We start from the raw sequence: 18,981 nt of genomic DNA, 5'->3' as shown, positions 1-18,981 counted from the left end.
AAGAGTTTGGCACTTTTCAGGGTTTCCTACAGAAATAACCACAATGACCACAAACTCTCAACCCTTAAGAACATAAACTTCTATACCTTCTGACCTCATGTAAACACACAGAATTCAGATATAATTTCACACGTCCACACAGTAAAGCCCCAAACCTGGGTTGTTTTGTGTTTTTTTTTCTGTTTGTTTTTTTTTTTTTGTCTTTTCCCTGTGATTTCATCATCACAAATGCTACATCTGTCAATAACAGCATCTGATCAAAGTCCTCTGTTAACGATTGACTGTTAGCAAGTTATGATTGACACTGCAGCCCACCGATCACTACTTAGACACTTCTAGGTCTTCAGCATCATTATAGCTGATAGTGGAACAAAAATCTTTTGTTACAAGTTACTAAGCTTCTTCTGGAGATGTTGTTGGGGAACCTGCAAAACAGACACATTCTGAATGTCTGGGGGGAAGGGAGGTGCTATTTTTATTCCATTCCCAAAGCCGAAGACAAACTAGGAAAAGTGTCTGTTGTGGATACAAATCTGTGGACGACCACATTCACAGCTGAATGCCTATACCATAATCTAGACAGACACACATACATTTGCTCAAAGGTAAGCTATAATTCTGCCTATTAATAACATCAGACAACATATACTCTTAACCAAGTTAGCCAAGTGATTAAAACAAGTTTATTTGTCAAATGCTCTGTTAACAATACATCTAAATAAATAGGCAGTTGTTAACTGGCAACGAAGTATTAATGCTTTATTGTCAGCTAACAAATAATTAATGTTAGCGTGTGAGTGTCCTTGTCTTTTCGAAGGGAAAACATAATAAAACAATATAAGAAAAAATAAACTAAAATAATAAAAGATAAGAAAGTAAATAAAAATAGAGCTGGTAGATATTGCACAAAACTAGGCTATGTAAGTTCAATCTCCCACATCCGTGTATCATAATTGGGGCATAGCCATATAGGTAGCAAAACTTAGACCAACATTAGGTCAATCTAGCTCTAGAAGCATAGCAAACATTAGCATGCACTTCTTGAACTACATTTTTGGCAAACCTTTTCATAGTATTGTTATTCCGACCACTATTGGGTAGCTAATAGAAGATAATATTTTCCAGAACTTTATTAATGGAAGTCCAGAAGTTACCTTCCCCTACCATGTGGATGTAAGGTGTATGACTGAGACACCATAAAAAAACTTAACCCTGCTAAAAAGGTGCATAATCATTTTCCGTTTGCACAGTTTCATGTTTTCCCTATTTAGACATTATTTAGACTGTATCAAGCCAAACTACTTTTTGAAGATACTTTCGAGATCTTATAATTAACTTTCTAAACTTTCTTACACCTTGTCAGTTATCTGTGATATTCAACAATTTTGCCATGACTGCTCCACAGCTTCAGCCAATATTGTCAGTAACAAACACCTAGCTTTACAGATCAGTAATCTGTCATATTTTTTTCTGCCCTAATCCAGACCAGCATCTGAAAGACTTGGATTCAGTATTGCCAAGCTACAAAGAGTAAACCTCACATCAAATTAAAGAAATGTAATTTCTGTAACAGCAAAATAAACTTCCTGGGCCATGTAATTTCAAGAAAAGAAGTTGAAATTGACCCTGTGAAGCAGTGACAGAGTATCCAACACCAACTGAGCTCAAGATTTGCTGTGACTCTTCCCTCTAAGGGGATAAGTGAACTCAAACCATGCCAGGAAAACGTCATCCACAGCATAACAGAGCCACCGGAAGCCCTCACTGTAGAGGTCAAGCATTTAGGTTCTCTTGGTGTATGCCATACATGCAATTGCCCACTTGTCGAGAATATGGTGAAGGATGACTCATCTGACCGTATCACTTTTTTCCATGTCTCTGTAGACCAGTGACTATAGTTTTGCATCATTGAACTCTCAAATATGCATTTGCCTTTATAACAAGGATTTTATGCACTGCAACCCTACTATAATATCCCTCTCTATGCAGTTGTCGACTGACTGTTCTTGCTGACACAGTCTGATCACATCCTGCATTGACATTCTCAGTCTTCTGCGTACATATCACACTAATGCATGAGCATCAGTCATCAAACCACAATTTCGACCACAATTTCCAAACTTATTAAAGGTTAAGTTTTACTTATCTCACAAAGGAAAAAATTGTCTTGTATCAGAGAGATCCTACTGCATAAAAGAAAAGCTAGACATCTCACATTCACAGTTCATACATTAATATAAACAGCTCTCATTTGTCCGTGTCGCCAGCTGAGCAGCGCCACTTGCTTAACAGAAATTCCCAAATTAAGTTTAGGATGTCTCTTGAACAGGGGTACACATCTGAAATCTCTTTACAAGTGCACATCTGAAATCTCTGACATTCCTCTGACTTTCATTCAGCTAGTCATGGAGTAGGCTTCTGTTGGGGCATGACTTAAATAAGTAGCTTATCAAAATATTAAACCCTTAAATAAGCCATGTTTATTATTTATTAATATAGTGCAGTTTATTATTAGTAGGCTATTCATTACCTATCTGGGTCTCTGGGGAAGCTGAAAAGAGACCTCAAGCCTTTTTGAAGCAGCCCATGGCTACTCAATTGTAGAAAAGATTTCTTGTGAGGAGTGATGATTAGGTTGCTTGCTTGATTGGTGGTAAAGTGATGGTAAATGACTTAACACAGAAAGCATTACAGCCATTAGGATTCCTTAGCAATTAACAAATTGTTCACTTAAAAGTATAGACTACTTAATAGTATACAATAGGTGTCTGAGAAATAAGGGACAGCACATGCATTTTGATCTGATAAAATATGTAGTACTCTTTTAAATTATAGTCTCACCCAGTCATTTATAAGGTGTTGTACTTACTGGTGGTAGGTGGTGCTTAACAAGATGTGGGGTGGCACATCTTCTCTCTTGTATCGTTGCTCTCACATTGAAGGACACACAGGGCAAATCTGGTATATCATCAGCAATTATATACAATTTGGAGGCCTGAATTCTCTACTACATGTCCTTTTGATACTATTAATCTCCCTGTGAAGCTGGCTACATTTCATAATCAATATTTGTTGTTCTGGTCACTAATATAATAATATAGCACATTTTTTCTCAACTTTTTATGGAACAATAAATACATCAAGGACAGACATATTTCTTTTTTCTTTTTTTTGTTGAAAAAGCAGTATCAGCATTAAATCCTGCGAGTTAGTCCACTGATGAAATGGTCAGCAATATTCCTACAATGAATTTGTACATAAATATTCTCTGCCAATTTCTCATAGATAATATAATATAATATAATATAATATAATATAATATGGTCTTTGGCTGTATACCAGATGGGATGTGGATTTTGGTGTGGTTCCCTGGTTCTCCCAAGCAATATTGCAGTCCCAAATATATGGCTATGGCAGTTGTTAATGGAATCCCAGTCATAATAAGAAATTCACACATTATTTTATTAGAAACTCTTAGCACATGAAAGCATTGCAAGCAGTAACACCTAAATGGTCCAGAGTTTATCAAATTGGAAGCTTGTCTGGTCTGTGCCCTATATGTAGGTCTATATTATTATGAACAAAGTAAAAGAATATTCTGCAAAACCATATACCAGTACAATTCATGTGATAAGCAAATTGCAAGATATATTCCTGGTGTAAATGTTAGCTGTGTCTTGTGCTATGTGTTCAGGAATCCATTGAACATTTATTTGTCTCTTGCAATTATACAATAGTATTTTGGAATGATTTTTCCTTATTTCTTAGCAGAAAATTTTATGAACCAATTATATGTGACCATCATATTTTATTGTAATACATGGTACAACAAACATGAAAATGTTTGCACTTATATCCCATTTATGATTCATTTGTTGATATTACTGGGCAAATACCACATTCACAAAATTAAATTCCTGAAAAAGAAGCCACACTAACGTGTTCCTTTCCTAAATGAACTAAATACTTGTCCCACCTCTATAATTGGCAGTCAAAATAGTAAAAACTGTTTCTATTCTTAAGCAATTTGACCTTTTGAAAAATATTTAACCTTCTAGACTTTTCTTTATTTTTTCCTATTTATATTATGTTGTAAATTATATATGCATTTAGTTTAGACATTTTCTTCCTTTGTGATTTTGGACACTTGCTTTCATTTGGATTTTCTGTTATCCTCTGTAGTAAATGATTGTGTCAAGTGACTGCTCTGGTTTTTTGTATATATTGTGTTTTCTATCAACATTAATTAAATTAATTAATTAATTAATAAAAAATACAAATAAAAACCAAAATTTAAAATAAGAACGACGCACGATGTGTTGCTGGAGCAATAAACTTTGACCCCAACCTCCAGACAGCACTAATCTACACACAAACGCTGTCGATTGGTTAATCTTGTTAGAGCAGGTCTGTCAGAATGGAAACGAATGATGGAGTTCGAACAGAAGGGAAGAAACAAGCTGCAAAAAATCTTCAGTATTTTTGTGAATTTCTGACTTTTTAAAATTGATTCTATCAACGGGAGTGAGTTGACAACCCGATATGCAGTGAGTGGGGACGCAGCTACATTATTTCATTATTTAAAAACGTGCTTTTATTTTTAAACGTGATGCAAAAATATATATTAGATTGTAGAGCGCCAAGATGTTAGCTAGCTAGGCACGTAGCTAGCCAGTTAAGAGAGGCCTATGGTATTTTCATATGATGAACGGAGGCTTGAGGGAAAGTTAGCTATGCAGCGGTTTAAATACGAGCAGTTTCTTCATTGTGATAATATATTCTTATTTGCTGAGTCTGATAGTGTAGTACATCCCCCTTTATTTGTGTATATTACTAACTAGCTAATACGACCGCTTAGCCACGTTACCGAACTATGAATTCATTGGCTAACTCTAGTTTCCTTGGCACATTTCTGGAAGCGGGCCTAGACCAACGTTACGTTTCTGATAGTTAGCTAGCACTTGCTAGCCAGATGATGGTAGAGCAGTAACATAATTATTTTAGTTAACGTTATCTTGATTCAGTCTAGCCAGCATTGAAATTCTTGTTAGCTGTGAAACGGAAACGTGAGAACGGTCAAAAAGATAACGTTCGGTGAAGTAACTTTAGTTTCCCCATTGGCTTGTTAGCTGGATGTCATTCCAACAGATGCTACTCAACTAGCAACCTAATTTACATTATCATTGGGCGGTTAACTAATGTCGTATGGTACTTTCTTGCTACGTTGCTCCGCTTTTATTCTTGGTTTGGTCATTGATTTATCTTTTCTGTAAGAGGACCTGCCATCCAGTGAGCCAGCCTAAGTGAGTAAGCTTGCAAGTTAGCTAGCTCTTTTAGCTTTTGAATTTCTACCCTACTCTCCCTACCTACCTACCCTGATCCTGGTGTTGGTACCTTAGTGAAATTAAGTTATTTTGTTTCTGAAAGTTAACAAAACAAGACTATACTTTTTTGTATGAGCACAAAATCAAAAATCAAAACACGTTTCAACATAAACAAGTTACTCACGCCAAGCTCCGTCTATTAATTAATCATTAAAACTTGCGAAATCTAGGCCTGCCTTTGAAAGTATTTGATACCAAACTGAGGGCAATTTACAACACACAGTATTGGCTGTCTTAGCGCACACAAATTAAACGAGCTTTATCCCAAAGCAGTGCTACCCAGTGTTTCCTAAATTATTTTATGTAACGTGGCCCTGTGTTTTTTCATTTTATCATCTGAGAAAATGTCGAAAGTCTATCATTTATTGTGCAAATAATCTGCAATTCTGCTTTGTCGCACCCAAAAATGTGTAAAATGACTATAGTATATGTTTGCATCCACAATTGTCTGCATCCAGTGCATTAGGTATATGAAAAGCACATCATGAATAAAATGAATTATTGTTAGTATGTTTACAACTAAGTTTAAACATATTGATTCTTTAATGTAAGTTTGTCTCAGCTGTTTAAAGCATTCATTTAAATGATGTCTTCCATGAGACCATTTTTTGTTATTTGACACTTTGATGTGACACAAATATTGAATGACCAGATTCTCTTCACACGGTAAAATGGAAAAAACACAGGGCCAAGTTACTTAAAATAATTTTGGAGACATAGGGTGGCATTGCTTTGGAATTGAGCTTGTTTGATTTGTGTGAGCTAAGATAGACAATATTGTTTGTTGAAACTTGGCCTCATTTTGAAATCAGAACTTTTGTTGATGTGCCTAAATTTTGCAAGTTTTTATTAATGACTTGTAGCCAGTCATGTATTTGTTGCCTTCATCATGAGGGATCAGCAATCAATACTCCTAGAGCTGATTTTTTGACTATTAAATATAATTGTATATTATATATGCATATGAATGAAAAAAGGAAAAACAGCATGTCACCACAGGGTGCTGATCTGACAAGATACAAATAACGTGAACCGCACACTTATGGAGTAAAAGGAGATTGTATGGCATTAAAGACCTGTATTGTTTAATGGCTTAGGATGCAAACGGCGTGTTTTGATCATCGCAAAAATAAGTAACCAGTGTTACCTAGGCCAGTGGTTCTCAAATTCGGTCCTGGGGGACTCCTGTGTATGCTGGTTTTCATTCCAACCTCAACAGCAATCCCAGAATTTTAACAAGCTGCTAATTTTTCTTAATTGGGGGCTTTTCATGTTTAAGAGCTGGGGTTCCAGAAAGGGCCAGTGTGGGTGCACACACCTGATTCTACTAATCAATCACTAGAGTCAGTGCTAAGCACCTTGATTAGTAGAATCAGGATCAGGTGTGTGCACCCACACTGGCCCTTTCTGGATAAGACTGGGGACCCCAGCTCTAAAACATGAAAAGCACTTGATTACGAAAAATTAACAGCTTGTTAAAATTCTGGGATTGCTGTTGAGGTTGGAATGAAAACCAGCATACACAGGGGTCCCCCAGGACCGAGTTTGAGAACCACTGACCTAGGCTACAGCTCTAAATGAGTAATAGAGGGGGTGGGCGGGGCTTGTTGTAATTTGCTTTAACGTTACCTACTGTCAGTTGAAAAGATGGCCAGCTTGCAAAAGAGTGCCATGTGTAGAATGATTTTGAAAAGCTCAATGAAAACACTGTTTAAAGAGACAGTCAGCTTGGTGTATGTAAACTTTTGACCCACTGGAATTCTGATTTCTGGAAAGCTGAAATAAATCTGTCTCTAATCGATTGTTTTAAAATTACCTCATGTGAACAAAGTAGATTCCCTAATTGACTTGCCAAAAGAAATGTATGGTAAGATTGGTAACATGAATTGTGCAGAGTTGTAAAAAACTAAGTTTGAATATCTTTAGCCTAGGTGTATGTAAACATTTGGCCTCAAATGTATGTTGGCAGTACTCAATGAATTGAACGATTTAACTGAATAAAAACATGAATTAAGGGCAGACTAATGCATTTTTTATTTTATTACTTTAGCACTATTTTAAAATTAATAGTAAGTCATCACACAACCATCAGCTTTGACAACGCTTGTCTGTGTGTCTGTGTGTGTGTGCGAGAAGGCAATGAAGAGGGTGCGGACTGAGCAGATCCAGTATACAGTGGCTCAGTACCTGAAAAGGCGGCAGTATGTGGACACTGAAAGTTCCCTGAAGGGGGCCAAGCTTTCCCAGTCTGCCGAGGAGATGGCAGCTAACCTCACAGGTATGTGCCCACCCGCAACTTTGCATTCTACCCTTAGTCATAGTCCTGGAGATTGGTTGGCTTCATCATCAATTCCTTTCCTTGATTAGGTTTGTTTCTGCTGAGTGTTTCTAACTTCCAGTGTGGAGCACTGAACTCTATGGTATGGAACGGACATAACCGCTGACTTCTATTGCCAAAGTTGCAGCAACCAATATGGCATCCAGTGCACCGCACCTCTCAATTTTCGCATAGACTGCCATTTTATACCAAACTAAGGGGTCATTATTTCACCCCAGTTATACACATAATCCATTTAGGAATAGGAATCATTGCATGATTGTTCTTGACAGTCAGTGGGTTTACATGATGTTTGAAAAAGTCGATTTATTGTTTTAGTCCGGCTAATACTGGACTTCTAAAAATCATGTAAACACTGTATTCCGACTGAAATCGCACAAATTTTTTCAAAAGTCGGACTAACATGCCTAGATAATGTGGTTGGGGGTCGATTTACTACGGCATGTATACGCTTCAATAGGCTTCAAATTGGCCTAGGCGTTCTGCACATGTTCCGTAATTTACATAGCAAATATACGCTCACGGTGGCCAAGCGGAATCGATAACGTTTCAGAAAATATATAACTTTAAAAGATTTAATTCAATCTTCTACTGGGTCTTTTGCTGTTTATTGAGGGTGTGATGGAAAATTTTGGTGCTGCTGACTATAATGGAATGTTTTTCACATTTACTGTTCGATTGAGCAAGTACCATTCAACGTACATTGTCATGGGTTAGTGCTGTACGATTGTGCTAGCTACTTCACATTTACCTTGTACGGTGATCAATAAAGGCTAACAGCACAGTATTACTTTTATTGTCACTTCTATCACCACTGTAATGAACTAAAAAAAGGCGTCAAACAACCTTTTCTGTGAGAAATGCGTTGTCGAGCTCACGCGCATACACTGCTGGCGACATTCTAAAGCTCCGTTTTGCCCTCCCTAGTATCATGGCGAAAAAACACATTTCTGGACGGACGAGGAGACCAACTTCATGCTATCGCATCTAAAGTTAAATATCCTAAAATACATGGATGTAAGAAAAACGCGGAATGGCGAACTATTCAAAAAAGTTGCGACAAAATTGGAGGAAGAAGGATTTATAAGAAGCCTTCGTCAGACACACGTCGGTCAATAATTAGATTCTTTCCGAGTCATGTATATTGGCAATAATCCAATTAAATCTCATCTTTGGCCAAATTGAGTTATTAATGTAGATCGATTTCAACTGTGCATGTAAAGGCACTGAGTGTGAAGAGCACTGATTCTCTTTTCATTAGTGTCTGTGAATCCAATCTGTTCAGCTCTGTATTTTTGTCTGAGGTCAGTGAAGTAAAGTTAATAAATATCAAATTCAGGGGCAGTGTATTCTGTGAAATGTCACTCCCAATGTGTCTTTCGTATACTTTTGGGTTTGAATGAGGTACGTATGCAAACCTGTAATAAAACAATTGTAATAAAACCTAGCATGGTGGATACACGTATAAACCTAGTGGTTTTTCATTACACCCCAAAAGCAAGCTAGAAGGCGAGGTATTAGCTTGCTATCTGGGGAAAGTGCCTACTTTGCTATCTCCGCATCCATTCATCTTTAGCTAACTGCTTATCTTGAAGTGCAATAACTTAAGCGGCAGGGCAAACTAGTAACCGCAATAATTATGAGAATATGTATACTTTACAATGACGATGGAACTGGAATTAGAGGCTCAGTGATGGTTCAGGGGGAGCCAACGGTGTACTTTACATACCCCTAGTCCAAGTCCCACTCTTTAGTTACTGTTGGTAATTCCATCAAGCTTTCGCTTTGGAAAGTAAGTTTCCAAAGAAACCCCATTGAGGGGATCTGTCAGTTATATTTGATTTGTATTTGTAGATAAGTTATCAAATTGAATGCACAATACCTTCTTGTCAAGCAACTCTGGTATTTTACAGTGCACTGCATTCATTTCACGATAATCTTAAAAAACAAAAAACCAGAAAAAACAACAGCAGCTTTATTTTCCTAAGTAACGGAGGCTCCAGTTACTGTATTCAGCCAATACTTAATTTATTTGCTGAGTTTGACCAGTTGACACTATGCAACCAAAAATGCATCCAGGTAATCAAATGAAATAAGTTGTAGTGTCATGTTTATCTCCTTAGAGGTCAGAGTTGTGTAGGCTACTTTTCTCCCAGTACTAGTCATGTTAAGTAGGCTAGCCTAAGTTTACGGTGCTCCATAGGCAAGATTGCCAGGTGCCTCTTTCTCCTATCATTGACTCAAAATCACATAATCAGGCATATGTTGAGTGATATGTTGGCTAATCACTGTCTATTGTTTGCACACAATGAATAAAACAACTCGCCTGTAACTTTGTTAACATATTGTGTCAAGTAAAATCATGCATTTATTCTTGGTCTATAGGTATTATGGGTATAACTGGGTTGAAAATATGACTGTAAACCCCTTACTTTGATGGGAAAAGGCAGGAGTTTTTCTATTATAGCCTATGGGGAAATTGGGAGTTGTGGTGCCTTGGACGCCATATTGGTTTCTGAAACTCCTAGCTCCTGCCTCTCTAGTTCCTATATACGCTCTATGGTGTGGAGTGATCTAGCCCACCGCAGACATGCTGCCTCTCATGAAGACTAAGGATGTTTCCATACTCTGTACATCTGCCCTAATTCTAGTCCTTCTCTTCCTCCTTGCAGTTCAGACGGAGTCTGGCTGTGCCAACGTGGTCTCTGCGGCTCCGTGTCAGGCAGACCCGCAGCAGTACGAAATGCAGTTTGCCAGACTGCGCAACTTCCTGTCCGGTGAGTGCCATTTTGCAGTAAAAATGAGACCCCCTGTCTCCATGGTGTTTTTCAGCGTATAAAATGCATGCATTAAAGTTCCCTTTTTGTTACTACAGTAATTATGGGTACAGTGCTGTGTTATACATTCTTAATTGGAAATTTACTTTAAACACAGTGCAGTCTTGGAGGGTACTACAGAGTTCAGGTTTATGTTTTGTTTTTTTGTGGGGGGTTTTTTCAGTGCATCCATTCTTCAGTCCAAATTCCTTTAATTTATCACCTGCAGTTTCTTACACATATATAATGAGTAAAAATAAAAACAGAAAACAAGATCTTAGTTTTAGAGGCAGCTAAATTCAGAACTATAATTGACAGATAACCATGTATCCATCCACTGGGCGCAGTGATTAGTAACTCCGCTGCATGGTCTGAAGAGTTTGGGGTGGCCAGATATCAGGGATGGGTATGAGTAATGGATTGATCAATTACTCATCGGATATGTGCCTTCAGTCTTTTTTTAATTTTTTCATAAATGCTATGCATGTAACTATGTGTTGGAACTTGGCCATATGTATTGACTCGTCATACAGTAGCCTAAGTAAAAAAAAAAAAAAAAAAAAAAAAAAAGAAGTAGAGCATTAAAATAGAGGATATTTCTTCATCTAATATGAAAAAAATAAAGCAGATATATATTTTGAATTGCATATTTTGTTTGAAATTCTGCTTTTTGTTTGTAAGCCATATAAGGATAATGTCCCGTGCAGCATTATGCAGTTTTAATGCCCTGCGCTGAGGGAAATTATCTGAGGCAAATTTACTACTTCCATCAACTGTAAATGAAACATGCGTTTCAAAGAGATTCCATTGCAAAGGAAACATTACTTAGGCCTAAGTATTTAAGCTAATATCCCATACCCTATAGGCTATCACTTAACAACGAACACCACACCTTTGTAGTACCTCAACCGGGTTACCTAATATTAAAATTCAGTTTTGGTTTTAAGTCAGAATGGTTTCACAGCATATTTGTTATCATGGATTGCTAGCTAGCCAACTGCTGAATTGTATTCAAAACGGGGGCTAAACTATAAACTCAGTCAAGCTATAACTAGACAAGCTACTCCAAGATGACTTGTAAAAGAAATACTCACAAAAAAAATGTGGGGGCTTTTAGTTAGGGAACCACGATAGTATTGAGATCATGTCAAATAAAATGTGTATTTTTTTCTTCTTGAGTTGACATCTGAGCTCATCTACTTCTTCTATGAATGTGGAAACTTGTTCACAAATTGCATTTGTTCTGTAATTTTAAAACGGGCATCAGCATCGGCCAATATGTCCAGGCAAATATCGGCACCAGAATTTCCACAGCGCGCATCCCTAGCTTTAGTGTATTGTGTGGACAGCACTCAGAGATTGTGTTACTTATTCTCAGTTATGGCCCACATATAATATTGAATCTTACTAGACCGGTAAACATGTGGATTGCAGCATATGACCCCCTTTATTTGTGCCTTAAACAGTGCCTACAAACAGTCTTTAAATGCAGTCTTTAGCATATTAACTCATTGGCATTGAAACTAGAAAAGTAACCATGTGATAACTGGACTGAATGGTGCTGTATATAGTTTCATGATCTGAAATTGAATATTTACGGCTAGATTCTTACCTCAAACTTTAGTTGGCATATAGGTCACAAAGCAAGGGACTAGTTTCCAGTTATAGAAATTAAGTCTTATTCTTGAGGAATGTCATGATCCTACATCCTGCTTAACATTCTTTTTTGATGCATGACTGATGAATGGATGTTTGGTACAACTGAAAACCGTGTACATTACTCGTTGACATTTCTTGAGATTCTATGAGGAAGTGATTTAATGCTTTTTCCCTTGGGCACAAATTGGTGAGGATCCTCTGTATAATATGAAACTATCTACGCATGGTGTGTGTGGTTACCAATCATCTGAAATGCATGTAAAGTAGAAGTCTACACAGACACAATCCAGCTTCCTGTGGGAAGCTTAGACAACGGAGATACAAACTGAGCTGTGTCCTCATTGTACGCGGTTTAAAAAAAAAAAAAAAACGTGCTGGAAGGGTCACAAAGGGGCTTAAAGTCTGTGCCCCAGGAGCATAATTAAATGTGAGATCTTAAAGGTCATTACACTGCAGATGGCACCCCAGTATTTGTGGCTTGTGGTGTGACCGTGGTGCTGAGTGGCCCGTTTGCTCCCTCAGAAGCGGAGGTGCCGTGGAGCCGGGAGGTGAGCGGCGTGCTGTACCCGCTGTTCGTCTACCTGCACCTGGACATGGCGCGCTGCGGACTGAAGAGCGCGGTGGACAGCTTCTACGGCCGCTTCCACGGGCTCTTCCTGCAGGACGCCGAGCAGCGGGACACGGTGGAGCAGCTGCGCCACGTCCTGTCCTCGTCGGACGTCTCGTCCAACGCCAAGCTCTGCGCCTTCCTGGACCACAAGTACGTGGTGCGCCTGAGCGACCCGGCCTACAGCTACCTCCTGCGCTACCTCCAGAGCGCCGACAACGCCGCCCTCTGCCGGGTGCTCAGCGCCCACGTGCAGGTGGAAGTGACGGCCGTCCGGCGGACTGACTACCAGCTGTACGGGCCGGGCGCCTGGGGCTCCTCGTCGTCCTGCGGCCCCGCGTCCTCCCAGAGGGGGGCGGACCCCGGAGAGGGCCTCCTGGACCCGGGCGGCGCGGCGCCGGGCCTCCCGCCGAACGAGGCGGCGGCCGAGGCGCTGCAAGACTGCATCAAGCGGGTGAAGGACGGCCCGCCCTCGCTCACTACCGTCTGCTTCTACGCCTTCCATCACACCGACCAGCTGCTGAACGCGGCCGAGATCTCGGCCGACAGCAAGCTCCTGGCCGCCGGCTTCGACAACTCGGCGGTGAAGCTGTGGAGCCTGCGGGCGCGCAAGCTCAAGGCGGAGCCGCACCGCGTGGACGTGTCGCGCATCCGCCTGGCCTGTGACGTTTTGGACGAGGAGGTGAGGTGCTTTGGCCACCAGGGGGCCTCATGCTGTTTGCAAAAATGATAACCTGAAATTACATTACATTAGACATTTAGCAGACGCTCTTATCCAGAGCGACTTACACAACGTTTTACACAGCATTTACATTGTATCCAATTATGCAGCTGGATGTATACTGAAGCAATGTGGGTTAAGTGCCTTGCTCAAGGGTACAACGGCAGTGTCCTAGCAGGGAATCAAACTTACAACCTTTAGGTTTCAACTCCTTACCCATTATGCCACACTGCCGCCCGAAATAAAGCTTTTAAATTGTTTTTTTTTATGGAGTATACACTTCAAACAACTGTTGCTACAATTATTTTAATGATGAATTTTAGAGATTGATCAATTTATTTAGAAAATGTATATTTGTCTTAACTATATTGAAATTTTCCTGTTTTCCAGGACTTTGGTATTTGGTGTCTGACTGCATATTTGTAACTATCGAGTCTACGGAGCCGATGTTGAACGCAGTGACGGTGTCTTTCTCTCCCCTCCAGGCTGACGATGAGGACAGCGCCGGCAGCGAGATGAAGATCCTGCGGGGCCACTGCGGACCGGTCTACCGCACCACCTTCCTGACGGACTGCTCGGGTCTCCTCTCCTGCTCTGAGGACACCACCATCCGCTACTGGAACCTGGGCAGCTTCACCAACACTGTGCTCTACCAGGGCCACGCCTACCCGGTGTGGGACGTAGACATCAGCCCCTGCAGCCTGTACTTTGCGAGCGGGTCCCACGACCGGACGGCGCGCCTCTGGACCTTCGCCCGGACGTACCCGCTGCGCCTGTATGCCGGCCACCTGGCCGACGTGGACTGCGTCAAGTTCCACCCCAACTCGAACTACCTGGCGACCGGCTCGGCCGACAAGACCGTGCGACTGTGGAGCACCCAGCAGGGGAGCTCGGTGCGCCTCTTCACGGGCCACCGGGGCCCCGTCCTGGCCCTGGCCTTCTCCCCCAACGGCAAGTACCTGGCGTCGGCCAGCGAGGACCAGCGACTGAAACTCTGGGACCTGGCCTCGGGGTCCCTGTTCAAGGACCTGCGAGGCCACACGGACACCGTCACCGGCCTGTCCTTCAGCCCCGACAGCAGCCTGGTGGCCTCCTCCTCCATGGACAACTCCGTACGGGTGTGGGACATCCGCAACTCCCACGGGGGGAGCGCCCCCACGGATGGCTCCTCCAGCGAGCTGGTGGGCCTGTACACCGGCAGCACCAGCAACATCCTGAGCGTTCAGTTCATGGCGTGCAACCTGCTCCTGGTGACAGGCACCGCCCAGGAGAAACAGGAGCATTAGGGCTGTGTTTTTGTGGGCTTCCTGGGGTGTGGGGGTGGATGGGAGGATCCCTGCGGTCAGGTAGGGCAGAAACCTTCCTCTGCACTCTGTGTCACAGCTAGTGGTCCGACCTGGTGGTCATATTTCAAGGTTAACCTGATGGCAAGTCACATCCATGTGGTAACTTGAACACCGGTGTAACTTCATCACTCACTCAGTCACAGACATTCGCGTTTATAGGGCTGGCCCCACTGTTGCGGTCCAGCCAAAAATAGTATGCTTTGTTAATAACATGACTTCAAGAGAAAATGTAATTATCATGATTAAAAAAATTTAAGTGAAGATCCTAGAGATAAAAGGTTTATTTAACAGTCACAGAAATAGCTTTTTCATAATGGTCGCATCACTCCCTGTTGAACATTAGTGACGGTGGTCTTGAAGTGGACAGCCTGTAAAAACACTGGCAGGTCTTGTGACCTCGGGAAATGCCTAGAAGAACCAGGAAGGCCGACACCAAGGGCAGATCAGCCAGGCCATTTGGTGTCATCTGTGGAAACCTCGCCAGCAGAGCCATTACATGAGCCTGACAAAGGGACAGCTACCCCCCATCCAGCAAACACAAACCACAGAGCAAGGTCATATTTCCATTTAAAACTGAATGAGGTGCCAAGCCTAAGCATTGTTTGTCTGTTTTATTAGGGAATTTTTGGTTGATTTGGAAGAATGTTCAATATACAAACTATTTTACCTTGTGGACATTTGTTTATTTTTTTTGTTTTGTGTTGACACATCCCTTGCTTGTGATTTCAAAAAGAGCTACAATTTCAGGGGCATGTCACTAGAGTAATGTAATATTGTAGGGTTATATGGAAAATGGGTCTGAATACAAATCTTAAACATGCATATAGCACGATTAATGAAGCTACACGCCTACAGCTGAAGGGATAATTCCCACAAAAACTGAATGTTGTTCGTTTTCTTACCTAGAGAAATATAATTTGACTCAACGGTGTCAGCTCACTACATTGTTTTATTTCATTTTTTTCAAGATATTCCATGAAAAGGGTTTGCAAATGAGTCTATGGATGAGTAAGATCCACTGGGTTGGGTGTCAGTCCCATTTTCAATTCACTCTATTCATAAAATTAATTGAAAATCAAATCATGCACTGAAAAATTGCCATGGAACTTCTTTTCTTCCGAGTCCTTAATTAAATTTCAATTATTTTTGTGAATTGACCGATGTAAAGTAGAATTAGCCCCCAACCCAGCATCTTAGGATTTGATGTAAAATCGAATTAAAAATTAAAATGACAACAAAAAAAATGTACTTGGAGATTTTAAAGCATAACTGTTGCTGGATCTTCCTCATCCATTGTAAATTTTTTGTAGAGGCTGTTGTATGAACTAAAAAAAAAAAAGGGTGAAAGCTGTCAAGCAAGGTGTTTCTCAAGCATTCGCTGTCAACCTGAACATTCCCCTTGAGTAGTTAATCAGAATCCATACTGAGTTCGACTGTACTTTTTGTTTGCTTACAAAATAAAATAAAGCTTAGCAATGTTTAGCCTCATTAAGCTAGTCTATTTGATTTTGCAGACGACTTTCATCTTTAAGGAATCGGTGCATACACAAAACGAGTTTGAGAGAAGTAATGCACTTTTGTAAAGGGGCTCAGATGTGATTGGGTTAGGTCAGAAAATGCACGTTTGGTTGAAGTGCACTTGTATATACGCCAAGTTTTTTTTCCATAAAAAGGACAAGTAGGAAGTATAAAAGAATATTTTTGTTTTGATACAAAATTTAGTTCTAAAGTATAGGCTAAGTATAATGTATGAGATGTTGAAGAAATGGCTTCTGTTTTTTTCAGCTGATATGGAATTACTGATGGAACTTTTAGTGGGTTACATGAGTTAATGGTGAATGTGGCACTCGAATGAGGCCTTACACTGCCTAAGGAACTCAAAAGTTAGTCTAGAGGAGTGGTTCCCTAACTCCTGGGGAGCCCCTGTGTATTCTGGTTTTTGTTTCTAGTCTCAATCCCAGAATTTTAACAAGCTGTTATTTTTGCTTAATTTGGTATGTTTCATGTTTAGAGGGATTATTTACCCTCTTAAGCCACATTATGTAAGAAATAGCTGCACATGCCATAAATAATAAAATTTCCATGTTCATATTGTGCTTATTGTATTGCAGACAATTACATAAAAAGTAAGACTTCAAATTAAAGGCTGGGGTGAATCTGTAAGCTCCTAAAAAGTGTGGACACCTGGCCAGTAAAACTAACCATCTGGAAGATAATGAACAATTCAACGACAAAGCAAATGATAATGAGTTAAGTTTAAGGGAAAATAATGAAATCAAACAGATGTTCAGCAACATTATTAGGAGGCTATTGATTTACAATGCAAAGCTATTTCAGACACAATATGGCTTAAGAGGGTAAATAATCCCTCTAAACAGGAAAAGCACCTAATTGCAAAACATTTTCAGTTTAAAATTAAAGTTAAAATTATGGGATTGAAATTGTGCTTTGAATGCAGCATATACAGGGGGCCCCAGGACCAAGTTTGGGAACCTCAGGTCAAGAGCAAGCTTTTCCATGGGACTGCACTTGGGACTTCAGCTGTTTCTCGTACTATATTAAAGCATTACTCACGAGCATAGTTCACATCAGCTTTTGCAATGGCCGCTGTTTCGAAGTGTTATATTAGTATGTAATTTAAGTCCTCCTTGTTCATTGTTATTATATTGCTCAATGAATAATTTTTAATGAGCAGATCATCTCAGGAGATAGGAACCATGTGTGGGGATATGGTAGAATAGTATTAGTATGCACAAAGCCATGCCATGCAAGTTGTATAAAGAACAGACAAACAAAAACCAAATTAATATCTGTCAGATATACCAAACTTTGTGAAAACTTTTCCACCATCTTGAACAAATTGTTGTTCGAGACTGATAATTGTAAATATATTTTTGACTATTTGACTCCTTTTTCTGTAGTCCTTTTTTAACATACCCTATTCCATGTCTTGATGGTAAAAAGAGGTTTTGGTGTACGGTTTCAAAAACCTGTTTTAGTGTCAGTGGCAGTTATTCTTAAAGTTCAAATTGGTTTTGCTTGTTTTAATTGAGGATGTTTTGTAATGGCGTGGAATGTCGACTTGTTTCTCTACACAAATTTGAACGCTACAATTTTATTTTGATAAATTGCAAGAAAAGTGGATGTCACAAACAGGTGTTGAACAGATTGTGAAAAAAACTTCAAATAAGGGTCTCTTGATTTTTACATTGGGGGCAAAAAATATATTTTAGTGATTTTCTTTAATGACATCTCATCAGTCCAAATCATACATCATTTTCTCTTGAAGGTCTCTTGAACTCAGTGTTATAGGAATTAAGAAGAGCATTGTGTACTTGTTCAGAATAAATGTAATTGTAAAATAATGTCTTAAAGGTCAGATGTATATGTAAAGGTCAGGTATTTCTCTTAAGATAACATAACTACAATTGTAATTTAACATATCTAATGAGTCTGCAAGCACTTGAAGATTAAGCCCAGAGTAAATGGTTGGCTGTGCTAAGCACACACCAAATAGCTAATTCATAAATCATTGGTACTGCCAGCCGATTTACATGAATTGTTTCTGTTGAAAGTTATCAACACAAAAAACTTTTCCAGTGATGGCTAAGCAAAATAAAATTCCTGTTCTACATATATTCTAAATATGCATGCTTTTAGTGTCTTTCATGCATTGCAAAGGAAAGTGAATTGGCTTTTGTTGAAGAAACAACCTTCAGAACATTGCAGTGAACTATTCCATAGCGCTTCCTGTATCTCAACCGTTCTGAATGAGTAGATTTGGTTTGCCTAGTTTAGTGTTGGCACATTACCCATTTGGACACTGACTGAAACAATCAGGCAACAATTATGGAAATCAGTCATGTTTCTCAACCACCTCTCCATGCCTATTGACCAATAGTATAGGGTGAAAATGAGCTGTGCTTCTTTCTACTATATAAATGCACTATTGAACATCAACGAATGTAGGATAGTATGACCTTTCCTTCTATGAAGACAACTCTAGTACTGCGTTGGTGGTTTTTTCTGAAAATGAAATGAGTGTTATCACTGTATAGAACCTGACTGAAATGAACATGTCTCCTGGCATTTATCAAACTGTTCCACTCT

The 18,981-nt window shown here is 39.8% G+C and overlaps 1 protein-coding gene across 4 annotated transcripts; it reads left to right on the top strand.

The window, feature by feature from the left end:
* Positions 1 to 288: 288 nt before the first annotated feature.
* Positions 289 to 18,236, top strand: taf5l (TAF5-like RNA polymerase II, p300/CBP-associated factor (PCAF)-associated factor). Of its 4 annotated transcripts, none has more exons than XM_035405478.1 (5): positions 289 to 605; positions 7,521 to 7,662; positions 10,395 to 10,499; positions 12,720 to 13,486; positions 14,011 to 18,236. In XM_035405478.1, exons 1-5 carry the CDS (start codon positions 411 to 413, stop codon positions 14,809 to 14,811), a joined length of 2,010 nt encoding a protein of 669 aa, XP_035261369.1. In that variant the 5' UTR covers positions 289 to 410; the 3' UTR covers positions 14,812 to 18,236. The 4 variants fall into 4 exon arrangements, with proteins under 4 accessions (XP_035261369.1, XP_035261370.1, XP_035261371.1 ...); XM_035405479.1 differs by lacking the exon at positions 289 to 605 and adding an exon at positions 4,337 to 4,547; XM_035405480.1 differs by lacking the exon at positions 289 to 605 and adding an exon at positions 4,609 to 5,303.
* Positions 18,237 to 18,981: the final 745 nt, after the last annotated feature.

Source organism: Anguilla anguilla, chromosome 2, assembly GCF_013347855.1.
Source record: "Anguilla anguilla isolate fAngAng1 chromosome 2, fAngAng1.pri, whole genome shotgun sequence".
In the NCBI taxonomy this organism is placed as follows: Eukaryota; Metazoa; Chordata; class Actinopteri; order Anguilliformes; family Anguillidae; genus Anguilla; species Anguilla anguilla.
This window is presented reverse-complemented; position numbering and strand designations above follow the sequence as displayed.